General features: G+C 27.6%; 2 protein-coding genes and 1 long non-coding RNA gene across 4 annotated transcripts; 1 reads left to right on the top strand and 2 right to left on the bottom strand.

Annotated features, from left to right (window-relative positions):
• Positions 1 to 360: 360 nt before the first annotated feature.
• LOC125370398 lies at positions 361 to 1,489 on the bottom strand. The gene is made up of 3 exons (XR_007216312.1): positions 1,433 to 1,489; positions 1,050 to 1,184; positions 361 to 405 (listed from the first exon to the last, which is right to left on the bottom strand). It is a non-coding gene; the product is annotated as an uncharacterized LOC125370398 (long non-coding RNA).
• Positions 1,490 to 9,665: 8,176 nt separating this feature from the next.
• LOC125370343 (DNA replication complex GINS protein PSF2) lies at positions 9,666 to 12,809 on the bottom strand. 2 transcript variants are annotated; one of them, XM_048375376.1, is made up of 8 exons: positions 12,607 to 12,809; positions 12,450 to 12,524; positions 12,251 to 12,389; positions 12,012 to 12,108; positions 11,895 to 11,925; positions 11,724 to 11,810; positions 10,189 to 10,341; positions 9,666 to 9,897 (listed from the first exon to the last, which is right to left on the bottom strand). In XM_048375376.1, the coding sequence occupies exons 1-8, from the start codon at positions 12,652 to 12,654 to the stop codon at positions 9,877 to 9,879; spliced, it is 651 nt and encodes a 216-aa protein (XP_048231333.1). In that variant the 5' UTR covers positions 12,655 to 12,809; the 3' UTR covers positions 9,666 to 9,876. The 2 variants fall into 2 exon arrangements, with proteins under 2 accessions (XP_048231333.1, XP_048231335.1); XM_048375378.1 differs by having other exon boundaries at positions 12,251 to 12,365; positions 12,607 to 12,808.
• Positions 12,810 to 17,489: 4,680 nt separating this feature from the next.
• Positions 17,490 to 22,470, top strand: LOC8261657 (triosephosphate isomerase, cytosolic). The gene is made up of 9 exons (XM_002533101.4): positions 17,490 to 17,826; positions 17,971 to 18,046; positions 18,644 to 18,767; positions 19,218 to 19,302; positions 19,444 to 19,576; positions 20,105 to 20,199; positions 20,995 to 21,073; positions 22,049 to 22,131; positions 22,237 to 22,470. The coding sequence occupies exons 1-9, from the start codon at positions 17,788 to 17,790 to the stop codon at positions 22,285 to 22,287; spliced, it is 765 nt and encodes a 254-aa protein (XP_002533147.1). The 5' UTR covers positions 17,490 to 17,787; the 3' UTR covers positions 22,288 to 22,470.
• The last annotated feature ends 139 nt before the right edge of the window (positions 22,471 to 22,609 follow it).

Here is a 22,609-nt window from a genome sequence, read left to right as displayed (position 1 = left end):
ATTTAATTCCATATTATTTCTATCAAATTAGGATCAGATGACTCATCCTTACATTTCCTCACATTTTTAAATTTCAGTAACCACTTGACAAGACTATCCGCCCGGCTCAGCTTTCCCGATCACACAATATCCATACAAGAGTCATCAATCCTTAATCACAATCATTTCACTTCACAATACATCACAATCAATTCACTTCACAACACATCACAATCAATTCACTTTACAACAAGCCAAAAATATAACTAATATCAACTCAGTCAACCAAAAAATTATCAAGTAATCAAACAGCAGTTCCTACTCAATATACACAAAGTTTAGTCTATTAAATACTTACCAAAAGTTATAGGATAACAAAGTAATCCTATTCTTTTTCTCTTACCACTTCCTTGCCTTTGGATGAACCTATTCACATATTCAATACAAATACAATTCAATCACAAGGCATAAATATATATATATATATTTACTATTAATAAAAAATCACATTTCAACAAAATAACATATATTCTAGATATTAATATGATGCATGAGATGAATGACAACAAATCAACATATTTGTTGATGAAGGCAGCTTGTAGGTACTGATTTAGAAATTATACCAAAACTTATGTACAATTGATAAAAATCTCATATTTTCCAGAATTATACTTCCATTTTTATAGAAACCATAGCAGAAAGAATTACTTTAAAATCATTGGTATAGAAATAGTTATGGCATTTTCTATACAGCTGCTCAAATTTCCATCTAAACAGAACAGCAAAAAGTTTCCTATTAAATAACCAATTAAACGAATGAATTTTCTGATGAAACTCTCCAGATATAAATTTAACATTCTAAAGTTTCTATAGACACTAATTTTACTCAATTTGGACTTCTCTAGCTCAAGTTGTGAAACACAAAATTAGCAACAAATTTCTGAATCCTAAGCCCGATTTCTGCTTAAAACAGTTTCGGGCAGGCCATATTAAGTTCAACATATCTCACGTTATACTCAACCAAAAATTATAAAATTTTGCAGACATGTACTAGATATATAAATGAACACCTTTCATGTTTAACTCTCTGCTTGGTTCAGCCTCTAAATGCCTCAAAATGTCAGCACAAAAACCAGGTTACCTGCTGAACTAAAAACAGAGCAGCAGCAAAATCGAACCTCATAAGTTCCTACTCACTCAACAATCTGCAAAACCATTTTACAGAGATATTCTTGAGACATATACCTACAACTTTCATGTTTGAAAATTTACGAGATAAAGCCTCTAAGGTCACGAAATCATAAGTGAAATATCTGCCCAGAAATTTCAGCTTCGAGATCACAAGTAAAAGCATGTTTACTCTTGATTAAACAATTCCAAAACACATAATCATCAACAATTTCATATCATTAACCCTAATTTACAGCAAAATCAAGCAATTAAAATTACTCACCTTTGTTTTCCTTAATTAAGAAAGCCCAAATCTTTCAAGCTTAAAAGAACAATTTGATTTTCACTTACTAAAAATTTTGTAGAGTTTGATTTGAAAAATCAAAGTTGAAGAAGGAAAGGAGAAAAATGAGAGAGATAAAGAAGAAAAGGAAATTGGAAAGCTTACGTAGATAAAAACAAATGAAAGAGGTGGTATATTGGTGTAGAAATAGGCAAATTACAATTTAATCCTCTTTCTTTCTAACTTTCCAATTTAGTCCAAAATCATTACTTTTCAATTAAATCAATATGTAACTAAATAATTTATTTATCTACCACATAATATAATAAAAAAGATCATATATAATCATGATGCAAATGACATATTTAATGACATGCTAATGAATATTAATTATTAATAAAAAATAAATAAATAAATTTGGTTGTGACAATTCCTACCCACTTAGAAAATTTCGTCCTCGAAATTAACTAATCGCCAACAGACATGCCAAATAAGCTCGGGTATTTATCTATCATATGCTTCTCTACTTCCCAAGTTGCTTCCTTAGATGAATGTTGACTCCATTTCACCTTTACCATAGGAATTTCCTTGTTTCTTAATTTTCTAACCTGTCGGTCTAATATATGAATCGGTTCTTCAACATATGTGAGTTTCTCAGAAACTTCAATTTATGGTGTCTTGATGACATGGCTAGGATCAGATCGATATCGTCGAAGCATAGAAACATGGAAAACATTATGTACTTGAGCTAACTCTGGGGTAATGCAAGTCTATAGGCTAAAGGACCAACCCGCTCTAAAATCTCATACGGCCCGATATATCGAGGACTTAGTTTACCTTGTTTACCAAATCGAAGGATACCCCTCCATGGTGATACTCTCAAGAAAACCTTATCCCCAACTTCATACTCAATTTCCCTTCTGTGTTTATCTACATAGCTTTTTTGTCTATCTTGTGTGGCCTTGATACACTGCTTCGCAACTTGTATCTTGTCTACTGTTTCTTGAATAATGTCAGGACCTTCCAATTGTCTCAACCCTTCTACATCCCAACATATAGGGCTTCTACATTTTCTCCCATATAATGCCTCGTATGGTGGCATACCAATACTAGAATGAAAACTATTATTATAAGCAAATTTCATAAGTGGTACCTGTTCATCCCAATTTCCGCTATACTCTAATGCACAAGCCCGTAACATGTCTTCAAAAGTTTGAATGGTTCTCTCAGATTGCCCATCTGTTTGAGGATGAAAAGCAGTACTGAAATGCAATTTAGTTCCCATTGCCACTTGTAAGCTATTCTAGAAATGAGATGTAAACCGAGGATCCCTGTCTGAAACAATGGAGATAGGTACACCATGCAACCTAACAATTTCTTTCACATACAAGTTGGCTAGCTTATCCAATGAATCATTCTGTTGAATAGGTAAAAAGTGCGCTGATTTTGTTAACCTATCAACTATTACCCAAATATGAGTTATCTAAAGCATTGGGGCATTTTGGGAACTTGTGTGAATTAAACTACTGTATAAATATTTCTTATATATATTAAGTATGTCATGCCACTTAAATTGTATGAATGTATATTGTAACTAAGTAGTAAATTATGTTTATAAAGTTATATATATATATATTGCTATTCAATGGGAAGTTTGAGTTGGGGTGTTACATAAATATTAGTTTTTATATATAATGAATAAAAAATAAAAAAAAAGTATATACATTATTACAATATTTAATAAATTGTGTACACAATAACTATTCAACTAGTCTATCAAACAAATTTGATTACATTCATAAGTTAATTTGATATATAAAAAACGAAAGTTAGTGATGTGATTTTTAATATAAAAAGATAATAAACTTACAATAAGCTTTTTTTCTATTTTAAAATATTATCAAATTAAGATAAATAATTATATAAAGAAAGGAGAAAAGTATAACGGTGGATATTGAACCTGTTTCTTAAATAAAAGTTTGAGAGTGCCATTCACCAAGCTAAAATAATCACATTAAGTAAAAATATAAACTCAAATTATAATATCTAAATCAAGTTACTGAACTGAACTGAAATTTTTCGATTCGGCTCAATCGGTTTTATAGGATTTCAGTTCGGTTTGAAACCGAATCAACCGTTTGCAGACCCACTTTTGATGTCATGTTTGTGGCTAGCTTGCACATTGTTCTTATTGATTTGATGAAGGGATGGAAATTGGCTGATTAATAATTGTAGTTTAGTGGCCTTGTAGACTATAAAATTCATTAAGATATATTTAGACAAAGTAAAACTCAAATATATTGGACGTGAGATTGCAGTTGAAAATATTAATATATTAATAGTCAAATATAATAGGAATGATGAATAAACTAAGAAATCAAATTAGAAAAAATAAAAAAAGCTAAAACTTGAATTGCTTAAACACAATATCACAAAACAAAATATTTTAAACATTGGATATAATAATTAAATTGATAAATTGTCAAAGAAAATGAACAAGAAGATTTCATTAAACAAGAGCATTATAAAACACAACATGAACAAGAAATAAAGGATGGTAGGATCCCTAGTCTTTATGCATATTTTTCTGTTGTAAGAGATTTACAATCATAAATAGTACCACCTTTTTCTTTCTTTCTGTTCTTCTTCTTCTAGTTGATTATAATAATAGAAATAGTTTTTTAATGCAAAAATTATTACTGTAAATGGAATAAAAACCGCATTTAGATATACAAAGTACATATTAAATAACCCATATATGGAAGTCTGGCAAAACATGAGTACAATTGTAGCTTAGAGTAAATGCAATCAAAATAAAAAAGATGTCAACGTGGGTGTCAATTAATCTGTATATATGTGCTGCCGAAACTAAAAGGATCATGTCAGCTTCATGAAGAGGACACATTTTTACTTATAGTATGCCTCTTAAAAAAAGTCATTCACATTATTATCTAATCTTTCAATACCTCCACTGACTCGAAATATTGCTACATGCTCAAGCGCCACAATGTTAATAAGGTTAATAAGGGCAAAAAGAAAGTATAAGGTTTGATCTTATTGGCTTGATTTGGTTGACGATCTAGAGCTAGAACTGGAGTTGGAAGACTATAAACCAAGCCACATTGGCTAAAGGTGAAAACAATTTATGCTTAAATATTGACGTATCAAGCCAGTTTGGCTAAAAGTGAAAACTATTTATGCTTAAATATTGATGTATCAAGCCAATTGTTCCATAAATAAAAGTTATAAATGCAAAAGCACCAAGAGTTGAGATAACTTTATACTTAAAAGAAAGACTCATTTGATTTGATAATATGAAAAATAAAAAGAAAATCGGCAGTTGTTATTGTTAGAAAAATAACAATGAAGAAGGATAGGATGTGCTTAGGCTTGAAAGATTTATAAAGGATTTTCTAAAAGTGATATTCGAACCCTTTTATTTATAAGATTGCTATGGATTTGTATGGAAACAACTTTAGTATATATTACAAGCATTTGAAAGAATTATATGGAGCAAACAATAATACGCTCAAAAATTAGATTTGAGAATAATTTGATTTAACCACTTAGAGAATGTGTTTGATATTTTAAATTAAGGAGAATATAAAAAAATATTATTTTGATTTACTCTTAAATATAACTCTTTTACAAAAGACACAATTTCTTTAAATAAAAAAATTGTCAAAAAGATTTCCTTCTATCTGCTATGTTGGTCGACTAGCCAATCATCCAGTCCAATGTATCCAAAATTTCAAAAAGAGTTTGGATAGACCTGTCAATCAATCAACCAATCGGTTTGCACTCTTTACAAACCGGTCAATTAGTTTGTCAACCAATTGGTCATCTGATTTTTCTCAAAATTAATTTGTTAATTTAATTTAGTAAACTACAATGAATTGGTCCGCCAGTTTACATAATAATCAAAATTTGTATTTGAATAATTTTAACCGCTATTATTGATTGTACAGGCATAACGCTCAGGAACAAAAGGTGGAAAGCATTTGTCCAACACAAAGGTCAGAATAGTCATGAAAGAACCAGGAGTAAGGTGCTAAATATAGGAAGTTCTAACACGATAGAGAAGCATGAGTTATTTTGAGACATCAAACCATTTTTATGAATCCCTATTGCCTAACAACAAAGTGAAGGGCCTCGCTACAGATAGTTTCCTTGTTGAGGTAAAGTTTATCGAATGACTCATCTTTTATCATCGACCCTTTTTGTTCCTAAATTCTAAGTCAAACATTAAGCATTGCAAATGAAAGACTCATATGAAATTTTAATATGAGAAAGGAAAAATTACATTGTGTGAGTGATTCTTTACAATTGTGGTTGTTGATCATGTAGATATAACATAATACGAAAATAGGTATATTTAATTGTTACATATAAAGTCAGAAACCATAAATGTTTTTTTAACCCGTAGAAAAGAAACACTATCGTACATGAAAATGAGTAAAATAGAGTACTTAGTTTTTACATGAATATAGTTTGTTATTTCTCTATATATACAATGTAGCTCTCTTTAGGAAAAAAACAAATCTCTAAATCTAACTATTATATATCATGTTGATATTGTTGAGTGTGCAAACAAAGTCCCTTATTAGCTAGAACTGAAAAGATCGTGAGTATGGACGAATCTCTACTGGTACGAGACCTTTTTAGTAAAGTCCAAATGCAAAGCCATGTGGGCTTAGGCCTAAAGTGGACAATATTGTACTAATATGGAGATTTATGGTATCCATAGTTCTATCAAGTGGTATCAGAGTCATATTTTGGACTTAGCTATGTTGAAGAGTCATCGATTGTCAAACAAAAGTGATGAGCCATTAGTAAACTCATGATAGAATTCGTAGTTAATCTCTATTGGATTGGCGACATGCTCCGATGACGAGGAGTTGACCTAAATAGAGGAAGCTCTTGAAATAGTCAGTACTCAAGATCTTCCTAGTAAGGAAGATGGCAGGTGGATGATCATTTGAGAGGAGGGCCGGTGGTAGTCCGCTTGAAAGATCGGGTGTGTAACAAAGCCCCATATTGGCTAGAAATGAGAAGAATTATGGGTTTATAAAAATCTTTATTGATATGAGACTTTTTGGATAGAGCCCAAAAGCAAAATCATGCACGCCGAAGTCTAAAGTGGACAATATTAATACCAATATAGAAATTTTATATGAATTGATGTCAACAAATCAGTGGCAATGCATCTTTGCTTACTTTAGATTTTCTAATTCATGTACAAATAGACAACACCAAGACTTTTTATTATATGTATTGATTCTATAATTTTATCTACGCGTGAGCATTATTTATTTAAATGAAATTGTGAAACTAAACATATTAGTTCCATATTTAGTTTGGTTTGGGTTGAATTTTTTAGTTTTAATATCAAATTAATTAATCCAGTTAAATATAAAAGTATTCTAGTGCTTTTACTAAAAGTTGAAAAATAAGTCAAAATGACTTTTTATTCTTTTTCTCGTTTCCAAATTAAATAAATTTTAATAATTTAATAATTAAATTATAAAATCTAAAAATTGGAACAAGTTAAAACTCATAGCTATAAGACTTCTTTTTTTCATTTTTTTGAAAGAAAATTTCTAGAATGCATGAAAAGAAAGTATTTGTTAAAGTTCTTTCTCTTTAAACTTTAAAGAGAAAAAATGTGACTCTTAAAATATTTTAGTGAAAAAAAAAGAACTAGAAAGTCTCTCCGAGTCCTAATTTTTTGATATACTCCCTATAGTAACGAATATAATTTAAGAGCTTCCAAGAAATACTCTAAAATGCTATTTGAGTAGACCTATCAATCTATATATGTCATAACTTTTTTTGAACATTTCCTATATATATGTCATAAATTTTTTTAACTATTTTTATGTTCCAAATGAAATTCCTATTCTTTTACTATTTTATTAGTTTTTTATTTATTTATATATATATATATATATATATATATATATATAAACATATGTTTTATTAGAAAGATAATAACATTTATTATTAATATGTTTTACCTTTACTAATTATTATACGTATTATAATTATTTTAAGAATATAATAATCTTATATTTAAATAAATCAAAAATACCATATTCATTATTAGCATTATTTAATATCACATTAATTCTTTTATAAATATTTATAAGTTAATATTTTTATAAATATATGTTATTTTCTCATTGAAAAATACTATGATATGATTTCATAATATTTTGCCACATAGAACCTCATGGGAAAACTTAGCATTTTTTATATATATCTTATAGATTTTTTTTTTAACTCATATTCTCCTATTTCTAAAAAAAACTCTTAATTTTCATATTTCATTTATTAATTTTTCTCTATTTGCTATTTATTTTATTTTATCTTATTTTATTCACAAGCTACCGCCATCTTTTTCAATTCAATTTCTTCATTATTCTTATGATTATTATGAATTTATTTTCTATGAATAGGTAAATTTATCTTTATCCTTTTTTTTTTTTTGCTTTTTCTATGTTAGGTTAGTTAAATTCAAATCAATATTCTCTATATAAAAAAAGTATTTTAAAGGATGTTTTCTCTTTTCTAAATGTATTTTTTATATATTTTCTAAAGTCATTTCTATGCATTTTGATATATTTTTTATCATATTTTAATATAATTTTTTTTTTCTTATATAGCACTATTTCTATTCTTTGACATTTGTATATTTTTAATATTTTCTTTTTTTCTTTTTTTTCTGAATGATTTAATTAAAATCTTTATCGGTTTATCCATATTACTATCTCCTTCACTTTTAACAATACAAGTTTAAATTTTTAAAATTTTTCTTGATTTCTTATAGATATTTTATTCAAAAAAAATAGTACTAAAGCAGAAATTATTAAATACTGAAATCTCAATAATCCATAGAAGATTAATTATAATAAAATTTAGTGACTAATAAGTTATGATATATGATTATCTAATATTTTAACATTTTATTAAATTTCATTAAATCTAATTCTTTTATGGTTGCGATACAAGTGACACCAATTATTTAACAATTAATATATTTTTACTTTACCTTTTCAAAACCTATTACGTCTACACAAATATTATGACCGTGAAAAAAGAAAGAAGTTAAATTGTCTATTACATTACTTGATAATGGAAAATGTCATTGACTAAATAATGTTGTGATGATTAATTATATATTTATAAAATAAAAATAAAAGTTTTTGAAGTATTGATGTGATTCAAAAAAAAAAAAGTAATTACTTAACTAAATCATTATCATAGCTATTTATGTAATGAGTCTTATTCCTTATTAATTTCTTAATCCTTTGATAAATGCAGTATTATCAATCTTCTCTTTTTGCAATGCACAAAACTTGATGACTTGCTATAATTGAGAGTGCCCTTGAAACCTCTGCACAGTCTAACTCTGGTAGCGTCCCAACAATATGGAAGCCTCTCCCTCGTGGCCTTCTCAAGGGAAATACGGACGTTGCTGGTTTAAATATACCTACTCATTTACTCATTATCCGATATTATTATTTTAATTATAAAATTAAATTAATTTATATAATTAAAAAATTATTTATTAATTAATATAATATTAAACTATAATTAATATAATACTTTTAAAATTAAAATTAATATTAATTAAAAATACAATTTATAAATTAATAAATTAATAGAAAAAACTATAAAATTATACATAGATTCATAAGTTAAAAATAAATACACATGTCAAAACAGAAATTTTATATGTCAAAAATTAAACGTACATATTAAAATATATATATATATATATACTTTGTTGCTGTAATTGCTTCTTTTTTACTTTTTTTTGCAAATGTTTTGCTCAACAAAATAAAAAATTGTCAATTATAATTCTTCCCTCCCTTATCCCTTTCTTGGATCAGAATTAGATTAAAAAATTGAAATAAAAAACATATATTAAAAAAGAAATGATGCTAGTTTATTTAAGTATTTGTAGTTTATTTAAGCATTTGTTATAATTCTACTTGAAATACTTAGCATTGTTTAATGATAAAAACAAAAAGAACATTCCCAACAACGTAGTTTCATTACTTCGAAATAAAGAAAAAATAAATAAATAAAAGAGGGAAAGACGGACAAGAAAAAACACAGCTGACTTCCGCATTTTTCTCGAATCATTTTTGGCAAAAATAAGGCTCAACATTCCAGTAATAACAATACCGATACCAAAAGTTTCATCTAGTAGTACTCCAAAGCGAGATGCTCAAAAAATAATTAAATTATTATTATTATATTATCATTATAATAACAATAAAGCATTCAGCATGAGAATTTCTGCTGTTGATCACTATAATAATTAGACAAGATTCTTTGGAAAGGGTTCCAAAAGTTAATGGAAATACCTGATGTAATAGCCTGCTGAAACATTCTCAGATTGAGATCAGAAAGGAACTGCATTAGATGATGATTTGCTATCTAGGCTTCAAATTCCGCTGCAAAATAAAGAAGAGTGGTTAAAAGAAGAACAACTATCCATTTGAGTCGGGACATTAAATTCCTAAAATAAGAAGATAGTAAATTCTTTATGCCATTGCACAATTTCTGTCCCCTGCCAATCACTAATTAATAAGCATAGCATGAAAAAATGATGGACTTTGTGGAAAACAAAACTCTATATTCAGTATAATCTGCTGTTTTACTATTAGATTTGTCTATTAGTATTACTATAAAATATGAAGAGGGGAAAAAACAGAAAGGTAAGGCGTGTTTAAACAAGAACATACTTTTGGCCTGACGTTGGGTACTTGTGGCTGTCTATCTTGTGTTCTGTCTGAATCTACCATAACCTGCTCATTCTCGTGCTTATAGAATGCCTGTAAGGCTCTCCCAGCAAATGCACGAATTATATTCACTTCCATCGCTGACATATTTTTCCACTGCAGCATTAAATTCAAGAAATCACTAGCAAAGAAGCCAAAAGTAAAACAGATTTTGAACTACAGATATATCCAATGGGCAAGAGATTTGGGAAAAACAAATGCTCTCCCAAAAGTCTTCTCATGCTGCCTACTAATTAAGCCTCATAATGCAAGAACACACAGAATGAAGTGCAGCGTAATATGGAAAGACTGCAATTGTGTTATAAGTAAAATACAGAAGAAAGGTCCACAAGAATTTGCTACACCCAGAAATTACCATCTCCAATGTAAGCTTTTTCCTACTATCTATATTTTCTTTATATACTTTTAGAGACCGAGTTACATTATAAGCAATTCAGAGGCAAAGTTGCCCAAACCCCAAAAATTAGCATATTTCTAATCGCCTTCTAGGCAAAGCTTCCTAGGTCTCACTTTAACTTTACTCCGAAGAATATACCAGTTTCTAAAGTCAAGAAATCAAAAGCATCTAAATTCAGAGATATTGTAAAATCACTTCGATAACTAGCTTCTAGAAATTCAGGTTTGAAAGCAGCTTTGTCATGCATTTAAGAAATGGCTTCCAGAAAGACCAGATATTACGAAGCAAACTTTAATAAAAGCTAGTGTCTTAAATGAACCCTTGCAAACATATAGGCTTCTCTGCTTCATGTGTTATTTGAGCCTTTCCATTTCTTGGGCTAGTACAAAGTTCTTTTTTTCATTCTCTATTTTAGTTTACAAATATAAAGTAACTTGAGAATCTGAAATAATACTACTCAGCTTGAATCCTGTGGACTGTGGTCGCTAGTTATGGACAATAAAGAAAGATAAGTTTGAGGCCACCGTGAAATTTCCCATATAATGCTCCTCATCTGTAGATTTTGTGGGAGGATTATAATCAGGTACCTTCACTTTTTCTTAATTGGTTGATAGGTAAATTTACCGGAACCCTGAAGTATGAAGTGACAAGGTAAGATTACAATCATTTCTTTTCCTAATTCTCAGTGTCTTTCTTGCTCTTCATAACAGGCTTATGCACTATCAATGCTTTACTCTTGATGCCTAAAGTATCAAAGAAGTATTTACCGGTATCTCAAATAGATTCAGTGGTTCTATAATTCCTTAGTTAGAACTTAGTTTGGAAACAAATCAGAATTATGCACTCTTTAGTGGATAAAAGTATCACTTTGATTCTTTTTATGACAAAAGGGGCTAAAAGGATGGGAACAAGAAAGGCGCACAGTTCCCATCACTCGTTCTCGTGTTTCATTTTTTTAACTAAACATAGAAATCATCCTCCCAAAAAAAACAAGATATTATGATGGAAATGTTCAAACAACTTTCATACAAGAGGCAACACAATTATGTCAATGCATTCATGCAGGGCAATAAAAGCATACCGTCACTGTTGATGCAGTAAACTTTGCTAGACTAGTCTCCACTTTATGAAATCGTACATCTCTAATGTCCTCAACAAGTGACCTCACCTGTAAATGAAGAATTGTATGGAATTCCTGACAATAACCAGATACACAATCTTAAAAAAAGAATTAAGAGAATCATCAGCTCACCATGTATACATTAGGAATGTCATCGCGTGCACTGCCATACACGAAATTTGAGTCAATATTCAATGTTGCTCAGCAAAGAAATGGAGAATCGAATAAAAAAGAATGTCTGGTAATTACTGGTCAAAAAGAAGTCTGGAGATTTCCACATAATGAAAGGGTAATGGCTCAAATGCATGTGAATCTCGTTCCCCTTCCAAAACCTGGGTTAAATTTTCTAATTCACACAGACAAAAATGAAGAGAAAGATTATAAATTAATACTTTAATTCTCTAACTATAGAACAAGGTTAAGACTTTCGATCATAAGTATGTTGATTTGCGAGACATAAATACACAAAAGAATAATGATAATGATACCAATAGACATCCACTGAGGAGGTCTAACTGTGCACTTTCCGCGCTTCTTTAAAGCTACAGCTAACCATAATGGTACTTGAGTAGCTATTTGTGGATAAAAAGGACCATAATCTCCCTGCCATTGCACTTGATCAAAAAACTAAAATAATATTATCAGTAATTTGTAAATACAAAAGAGAGGGGAAAATAGAGAACTTACAGAAATAAAATTGAGGGAATCCATTCTTAGATTGGGAACAATTTCTACTAATTCATCTTCCGCCATAAACTCTACCTGAGAAACAAAAATCAATCAATTAAATTACAGAATCTATGTATGATTAGCCGTTTAATTAAATCAAAAGAGAGATAGATACCTCTTCTGGAGAAAAGAGAGAGAGTTGTGAGTTAGATTGACCAGCCATTTTCTGCAACTAAACTGGAGTTGATGTAGGCTTCTTTATTTTACTTCCCTTAGTTTTGAGAATAATTAGAAATGTCGCGAAGGAATTGCGAAATTGAAGCGGGTATAAAACCTAGATGGCGGGAAATTATGCAACTGGCATTACTTTTGTTTTGGTTTCGGGTTTTTATCTGGGTTTTCGGATAGAGCTAATAATTGAGAAAAATATCAAAAATATCTGTATTTCCTAATTTTTTTAATCAAATTTACAATTTTTTTTTAATTTTTTAATTTTTACTATATTAAAAATATGATTTATTTTTAATTTAAAATTACAGATTTTGATTTTCTCTTAATTTTTTGTAAAATAATTAAAAAATAACTAAAAGTTAATTAAAAATAACTATATTATAAATTTGAAGAAAAATAAAAAAAAATAGATTTTAGAAAAGATTTAAACAGTTGAAAAATTATTTTTTACTAATTTTATGATATTTAAAAAAAAAAATCTACTAAAGTCTTACACTTACCAAAATTGTCGGAGTTGAAAGATCACGTGTTGGCACATTTGAAAATGCTTTATTTAAAAGCAAAACCAGGCCAAGTATATTTGGATATATTATTATTTAAATTTATCTTGAGCATGATTTAAAATTAAGTTATTTTAAATAAACTTAAACAAGTTGGAATTAAAATAGAATCTGACTAAAGTTTAAACTATTTAAAATATTAAAATTTTTAAATTTTAATATATAAATTAGAATAACTAAAAGTAAAATTTTATTATATTAAAAATAATTGGTAAAAAATACAAAAAGTAATAAAGATCAATGTCATAAAAATTAGAAATTCATTAAATTTTTTAATATTATGTTTGGTTAGAATTTATTAAAAAATTTATTTTATTTGAAAAAAATATAAAAAAGTAAAACATAAATGATAATATTGAATGATATATTTTAATATTATAAATATATTGATTTATTAATATAAGATTCATTTAAAATTTTTACATATTTTATTACAATTTATTATAATTATAATTAATTTTATATAAATTTATTTATTTAAAATTTTAAACTAATTTTCACTTCATTGAAATTATATTATACAAATTTTATATTTATAAATAAAAATTATAAATTTTATAAATTTCAATCAATTATTAAATAAAAGAAGTAGATAAAAATACCTTATTCTACCGAAAATAAAAAAAGAAAAGGTTTTTCCTTACAAAACAAAATCTAAAAAACTGTTAATTTTGCTAGGATTAATAAACTAAGAATTTTGCAGCCAATTTGGTTATTCCTGGAGCTCTGACTTGAGATGAGCCTCTTACTAGTGGAATGGTTGTTTTATGTGGCTATCTCGGTAAGTTCTGATGATTTGTCTTCGTTTCAATGAGATTATAGTTAATATATTTCTCAAAATCAGAAACTCTTAGCATAATATATATATATATATATATATATATATATATATATATATATATATATATATATATATATATAAAAGAAAATTAAGCTGAATAAAATACTATCGGATGCTCTCAAAAGTTAATTAGTAACTAGTCATTCACTTGTATGTTGTACAACTGTTATTGTTATTTTAATTAGAAAAATTAATTTATAGATATAATTTAATAATTTTTTAATATTTAATATTAATTTATAATTTTAAAAATACTAACAGATTAATTATTTTTAAATGCCTTAATTTCTGTTTAAAATTTTATTAATACAATAATATAAAAATTATTTTAAAAATATTTAATAATGAATTCTAATATTATATAAAGAATACTATCAATATAACTAATATTACTACATTCTAAAACTAGAAATTATACAATTAAAAAATTAATTTATTAATAAATATAATATTTAAAAATATTATTTTCTATAACTAAAATTATTATCTAATTGGACAACTAGTTTATTAGTTAATATAATATTAAAATATAATTAATTTATTATTTTTAAGATAATTATTTTCTAATAGAATCAGTGTTTAATTAGGAATATAATTTATTAATCAATAAATTAATAGAAAAAACTATAAAATTACAAATAAATTTGAATTCCACGTGCCCAAATAAGTGATGTGTCAAAAATTACATACTCATGTCAAAAAGATTTTAGATCTCATAAATTAATATATACTAGTCGTTTATCCTATGCATTGCACGACTGTTATTATTATTATCTCGATTATAAAGTTAAATTGATAGATACAATTTAATAAATTTTTTAACATTAATATTAATTAATAGTATTTTAAAAATAATAGCAAACTAATTATTTTTAAACATCTTTAATTTTTAAAAAATTTTAAATTCTATTAGTATAATAATATAAAATTACTTTAAAAATATTTGTTAATTAATTTTAATATTATATGAATTAATACTATCAACATAATTGATATTACTATTTTTTAAAATAAAAATTTATTATATAATTAAAATATTAATTTATTATTGAATATAATATTAGAAATATAATTTAAGATGTTAATTTCTAAAATTAAAATTATTATTTGATTAAAAATTTAATTTATTAGTTAATATAATATTAAAATATAATTTATATGATATTTTTTAAAATAAAAATTAGTATTGTTATCTGATTAAAAAATTATTTATTAGTTAATATAATATTAAAATATAATTAATATGTTATTTTTAGTATTATAGTCAGTATTAAATTATGATTATAATTTATTAATCAATAAATTAATAGAAAAATTATAAAAGTATAAATAAATACACATATCAAAATAAAAAATTTATATGTTATTTTTATATATAATTAATTTAATTTTATAGATTCTATTATAATAGAATTTATTAATAATTAATGTAATTCAACCAGAATTTTAATAAAGTTTCATATATATTTTTAATTTTATAAGAATATTATATCACATTATATAGAACTAAAGTAGAATTCAAATAAATTAATATAACTTTTTTACAAAAGTCAAAAATAAGAAATCAGAAGAAAAAAGCATTATATTTTTTGTTAAGCCTTATTCCTTTTTATCATGAAAATTTAAAATTCTTTTTTTCTATATACTAATTTATTAAACATATTTATATAAATCATTTATTTGTAGATTATACAGCCTTTGTTATTACTTTAATTATAAAATCAAATTTATAGTAAAATTAATCAATATTTTTAATATTAAATATTTATTTATTATATTTTTAAAATAACTGTAAATTAAATATTTTTTAATATTTTCTTATTTTTTAATATTTTTTAATATTTTTAATATAATAATATAAAAATTATTGTAAAAATATTTATAAATTAATTTTAATATTATATAAATTAATACAATCAATATAATTGATAATACTATTTTTAGGATTAGAAATAATCATATAATTAAAATTAAATTATTAGTGAATATAATATTATAAATAAAATTTAAATATTATCTTTTAAAATTAGAATCGTTATCTAATTAGAAAACTAGTATATTAGTAAATATAGTATTAAAATATAATTAATATATATTTTTTAAAATTAAAATCATTACTTATTTAAAAATATAATTTATTAATTAATAAATTAATAAAAAACTATAAAATTTCATATAAATTTAAATTATATGTGTTAAGAATTAGTCCATATGTCAAAATATAAGCACATATATTAAAAAATTAGTCTTGTAAATTAATATTATATAAATATAAATATAAGTTATGATTTTAATTAATAATTTGCGCATGTAATGCTCATGACTATTAATCTTGATATGAAAATAATAAATAAAGAAAGATTTATTAAATAATATATAATCTTATTATTGATATGTCATATATATTATATGCTAAAAGTTTATAAATGTATGGATTCAAATATTTATTTATGAAGCTTAGTGATTATTTTTGATAAGACCTGTTAAATCCTTGTTCTAATATATATATTGACTAGTTAGCTCTGAATATTTTTTAAAATTAACTCAAAATTAATAAAAAATATTATTTTTATTATGTAAATTTTTTTAAAAGTATATTATTTTTTAAATTAATGATATAGTTATTTTTTAGTTGTTTTGTGATTGTTTTTCAATTATTGTCAATTGTTTAACAATAAAAAAAAATAAAATCGTAATTCTTAAAAAAAGTAAAAAAATCATATTTTTGATATTATAACATAGTAAAAATAAAAATAATAAAAAATTTATAAAAATATAGATATTTTTATATAATTTTTTTCTTATTTCATGTCTAGCAAGGCTCTATTTATGGCTTGAAGAATAGTTACTATTTATTATTAATAATATTATTATTACTATTATTATTGCAATTGCATATATGTAATATATCTTTTATATATAGAGATAATTTTAACAACATTAATAAATTCTGTTATATATTCTACATTTAAAAAAAAAAAAAAAAATCTAGAACCAAGCCAAGTTCAAGCTTAATTGCTCTAACCAAATTCTATTTAAAATTAGATAAATTTCAATGAATCCAAAAAATATCCAAAATTAAAACTTAGACAACCAAATCAATATAGATTATTTTTCTACATAAAAAAGGCCACAATTAGAGGACAAAAAAATTGTCAGGCATTGACGTCTACTTCTAATTGTTTTAAAGTTTATAAGAATATAGGAAATTCACAAGGACTCATTATTATTATTATTATTATTATTATTATTGTTATTATTGTTATTATTATTAATTAAAAAGAAGTTATTTGAATCGATAAAAAAAAAAAAAGAATTGTTGACAAAAAAAAAAAAAGAGGATCCGCATGAAAAATGACTCATCATCCCCACATTTCCATAAAAATAACATAAAAGATGACTCAATCCTTTAAGCACCACCCACTTCATGTGACGTTCCCAAACCCATGCTTACAGGTCACTACCTTAACTACCTCTTCATTTGAATTCACAAATTTACCATCAACAGCCCCACTTCCAAAATCCTTACCTACTCGAAAAGCATACTCCATACACCAGTCCAGAATTGTAATTGTCCAATTATATATCTTTTTTATCAAAATCCATAGCCAGGGAAAAACAGAAAATTCATAAATATCAGTAAGCAGGCCCAACTAGCTGCAACACTAGCATTATCTGCAATAACCGAAATATCGGAGATTGTAATCGCAAAGACGAAACACTAATGGCCAGGAAGTTTTTCGTTGGCGGCAACTGGAAATGCGTGAGTCTCATTTTAGTTACTGTTATTAATTATTTTAATTTTTCATATTTGATCATGTATATATATTTTTTCTTTTTTTGAAAATAATCATGTATATTTATAATACGTCGTTTGTTTGATTTTAATGAAATATGGAAAATGTAGAATGGAACAAGTGAAGAAGTGAAGAAGATAGTCTCCACACTCAATGAAGGGCACGTGCCATCCTCAGATGTGGTTGGTAAGTATAAATATCATACGGTTCTGTTTCATATATATTTGTGTTTTGTTAGAGTTGTAAATACTCTGAACCTGAAATTGGATAGTTTAAACGAATAAAAACTGGAATGCAGTTGGAAATGATATTGTTTTTCTTAAAAAAAAGCTGTGAGTGTGGAAACTACAGAAATGCAAGAATTCCATTCAACTGAATTCTGTTTAATCAGTTCTTATATTTGGAAAGCTTGTAGTTGCTACAATTCGATTCTTTCAACTTAAAAAGGACAGAAAAGATTGTATTTTGAAAGAAATGAAATCGTGCCAGAAGTGATCTGATATTGCAAGGAATTCAATTCAATTAAAATATGGTTGCCCAAGTAAATATGAATAGGCTTTCAAATTATGGTCTGGGGTTGTGCCTGTAATACAGTAACTATGAAATGATTGATACCTTGATATAAGTATTCTGGGAGAGTCATTAGGTGTTAAGAGTGTCGCAATATTTCTTTGTCCAAATCATAAATAACCATAAATAAATAAATTGTACAGAAGTGGTTATCGTTCCCAATGAACGGATGCATTTCACACCTTCTGACTTGAAAATTTGTTCCTTTACCAGAGGTTGTGATAAGCCCTCCATTTGTGTTTCTCCCGCTGGTGAAAGATTCACTGAAGCCTGATTTTCATGTTGCGGCTCAAAATTGTTGGGTCAAGAAAGGTGGTGCTTTTACCGGCGAAGTTAGGTATGTTTTAATTTTTCTATTTTAATTTCTTCAGTTGTATACAGTACTTGCTCTCAATTGTTACTGACTTGCAGCCTGAGTCCATAGTAGGTGCATTTTGTGTAATTGTGTCTAATTTTCCCTTTCTCCAAGAAAAAAGTGAAACGTAAATCCTTAAAAATGAAAGGAATTGAAAATAAGGCATCTATCCTTTAAAAAAAAAGAAGCAGAACTATTTGGTTAAATGCAACTGCTTCAAGTTGTTTTTGATGGATTTAATCTATTTGGTTTGTTATTTCTCATGTGCCCTTGATTCTTGTTTCTTATGTGCTGTTAATTTTGTTGGTACTTATGTTTGTTTCTCGACCAATTTGTTTCATGGACAGATGCATATTGCATACATGAATTACTGACATAATATTACTTCCATCAAACATTTGTAGAAATTTTAAAGATGCTTTTAATGCACAGTGCGGAAATGCTTGTGAATCTGAGTATTCCTTGGGTAATTCTTGGCCATTCTGAAAGAAGACTTCTTTTAAGCGAGTCAAATGAGGTAGGCTGTGTTACATTGTGCAGTATTCAGCCAAGTGCTAATTGATATGGTGATGAGTATTTCTCCATAAGTGGTCATTGTTGCTCATTTTCAACATTCCAACACATTGTAATGCCTGATTTTGGAAATATTTCACTGTAGTTTGTTGGGGATAAGGTTGCATATGCACTTTCTCAAGGTTTAAAGGTAATAGCTTGCGTCGGTGAGACTCTCGAGCAGCGTGAAGCGGGATCTACCATGGATGTTGTTGCTGCACAAACCAAAGCAATAGCAGGTAGATATCCTAATTCCTGGAGATTTCTAATTATATTGGCAGTTTGTCGAGTTTCTATGGTTGTTTAAGACTGCGACTTACGGATTATCTTTTTGAGAAAAGAAAGAAATTAGAAGAAGAGAAGGAGAGAAAGGGTGGTTCTAATTTTAACTCTATTTTGTGAATCACGTTAGTGCAAATTATATGCCCCTGCAAGTTTAATTTAGAAGTTTGTCAAGCAGCTGCTAACAAATGGAATTGGATGGAAAATAAATGTTCTCTCATTGGTTAGTAAAATAACTTCATTTGCAGTCCCTAGGATATTGGCGCTAAAATTGGTTACAAATTAGGGCAAGTGGAAAAATTGCCAACAAAACATGTTTTCTTTTGGCTGGGGATATGATCTGAAAGGGAGAATACTTTATATCTTTTTTTCCTCCTGTAGATACTTACTGGAACTTCATTTAATGTATCTTATGTACCGATACATGCTAATTGTGACAAAATTCAAAGAGTTTTATACTTTTTCCAAATTTGCTATGATGGCAGAACGAGTAAAGGATTGGGCAGATGTTGTTTTGGCATATGAGCCTGTGTGGGCTATTGGAACAGGGAAGGTTGCAACTCCTGCTCAGGCACAGGAAGTAAGACTAACCTTGCCTTTCTGGTAGAAGATAAGCCCATTTATATGTATTTAGCACTTTTATGCTGTTTCTCTACACTTTGAACATGGCAGTACCCGTCTCTGTATTGTTTTAAGCATTGAAATAAAAGCCTAGAAAAGTTGCCAGTCTGAGAACTTTGAAGGACATTGTTAGGGCTTCCAAATAATTATATATTCAGAGTTGTTGTACATGATGCAGTTCTTTTATGCAGTGACCTATATCTAATATAAGAACTAAGAGGGTTAAAGGGAGGCAGTCGCAACAATGAGCCAAAGTACAGTTGAGATATCAAGAACTCTAATCTATCTGATTAGAAAATAGAATATAGGATTGGGGATTCTATTAAAATCCTGTGCATTTTGGCAATTTTATGGTTTCTGCACCCTGTGTTCCTATCCTGAAAGCATTTTGTTTTTGACGTTGATCTAACTATATGAACTTGATGAAATTTTCTACACATACTAACAACTTCCTGTGATGTCGTTGACATTGAAATAAATAGATTGACATCTGAAACATGCAGATGACATCAGATTCTACTTTTTGTTCTAAGCTAAGGAGACTTTGTTTCTTACAAGTTAAAATCGTTTTACTTGACAAATGGTAATGGTGCCAGTAGTTATTTGTTTGCTTCCTGGTTCGCAGTTTGCCAATGTATTTTGCTTGTATGATAGATCTCTTGGGTCATCATTGTAGAACTGTGGATATCACTATACAAGTTATTGTAATTTGCATTATGTGTTTTCTCATGCAACCATTTTGTCAATATAATAGGTGCATTTTGAACTGAGGAAATGGCTTAAAGAGAACACCAGTTCACAAGTTGCTGCAACAACCAGGATTATCTATGGAGGTATCTTCTTATATTACTGCTGAATCCTAATAATTATTTTCTCATTCTCTTATTCATAGTTGGTAGAAATGAAACACACTAGAATTGTTGGTTCCAACTCTTCATTTTGTCTTTTTGTTGAATTGTTCACTTCCTGAATGAGAATCAAGTTTATGCCATGACAAATGCTCCACAACATGCGAGTCAGATGTTTGTATATCAATGACCTTATAAGAAAAGTTGTGCAAGAGGAGGTGTACAATTGGAACTTCTTGGAAAGTCAAGATGCTATGCCTATGTTGTCTTTTTATTGATCCTGTTATCTTTCAGTATAAGAATAACTATATATGCAGAGTCAAACACATAGAATGTGCTTGTTCATATGGGAAGAAGCTTTGCAAAATCCATGGAGTAGGGAATCTTTCCTGCAACCTGTAGGTTCAGGAAAGGATTAGATGTATGTAGCTTTCTTCACATTGCAAGGAGAATGCTGGCTATGGCTCTGGGAGGAAGGAGGGGTTCGTATTCGACAAGGCCTCCCCGTTGAATTGGACTCTTAGACATGAATTAATTGGGAAATGCTTAGCCTTTTTCACATTTTTCTTCTTTGAAATTATTAGCTTAGATTCTGTTTGTTCAGTGAACCAAGTTGTGGTCAGCTTGATCGAATATGCAGTCCTTGATCTGTGTAATCTATGGAATTCTTGGGATCTCAAACTTTAAGGGATGACAAATATGAAAATAAGAGGATGTGCATCGCAAAGCAGACCCAACGATATGAACCTAGTTGATATCTATATGATAAGGGCAGAGAAACAAGATATTATTGCATTTCTCTGTCTTAGAAATCCCCTCCATGTTTTTGGGTTCTCCCGTTTTGGACTTCTGCTTAAACATTAAGCTTAAAGAAAAAAAGAATGTAAAAGACCTATCCATGTGCATTTTACCTGCTGTTGGCTAACATTTGCCTTTTGTCTACAATTATGCTGCTTTCAGGGTCAGTCACTGCTACAAACTGCAAGGAATTGGCAGCACAGCCTGATGTTGATGGATTTCTGGTTGGTGGAGCCTCTCTAAAGGTAATTAGTTATGACTCTGCTTATTGCATGTTATGTATTTGATTTTTTCCATATGTAAAACCTTTTCCTTATATTTGATTCGCTTTATTCTGATGCACTCGTCAGCCGGAGTTCATTGAAATTATCAAGTCCGCAGAGGTGAAGAAAAGTGTCTGAGCACAGCAATAGGTATTGGCTGGTGACTCGTTGAAGCTTATGTTTTGGGGAGGTATAGAATCCATCCTGTATAATTATAATAGACATACTTTTCCGGAGGAAATAAATTTTTTGGCTTTTGTAATGATATACTGCACATCAAAATGGTTTTATATTGAATAAATCCAACTATTTCTTTCTTCATGCCTTTAAAGTAAACTAATGAAGAAACTACATTACTTGCCTTCCATGATAGCATGAAATTGTTCCTTTTGCTCAACCATGTCATATTTTTCATGTTCCATGGTTGACCTAATAAGCTCTATCCAGACGGTCATTACAA

Source organism: Ricinus communis, chromosome 6 (assembly GCF_019578655.1).
Source record: "Ricinus communis isolate WT05 ecotype wild-type chromosome 6, ASM1957865v1, whole genome shotgun sequence".
Lineage (NCBI taxonomy): Eukaryota > Viridiplantae > Streptophyta > Magnoliopsida > Malpighiales > Euphorbiaceae > Ricinus > Ricinus communis.
This window is presented reverse-complemented; position numbering and strand designations above follow the sequence as displayed.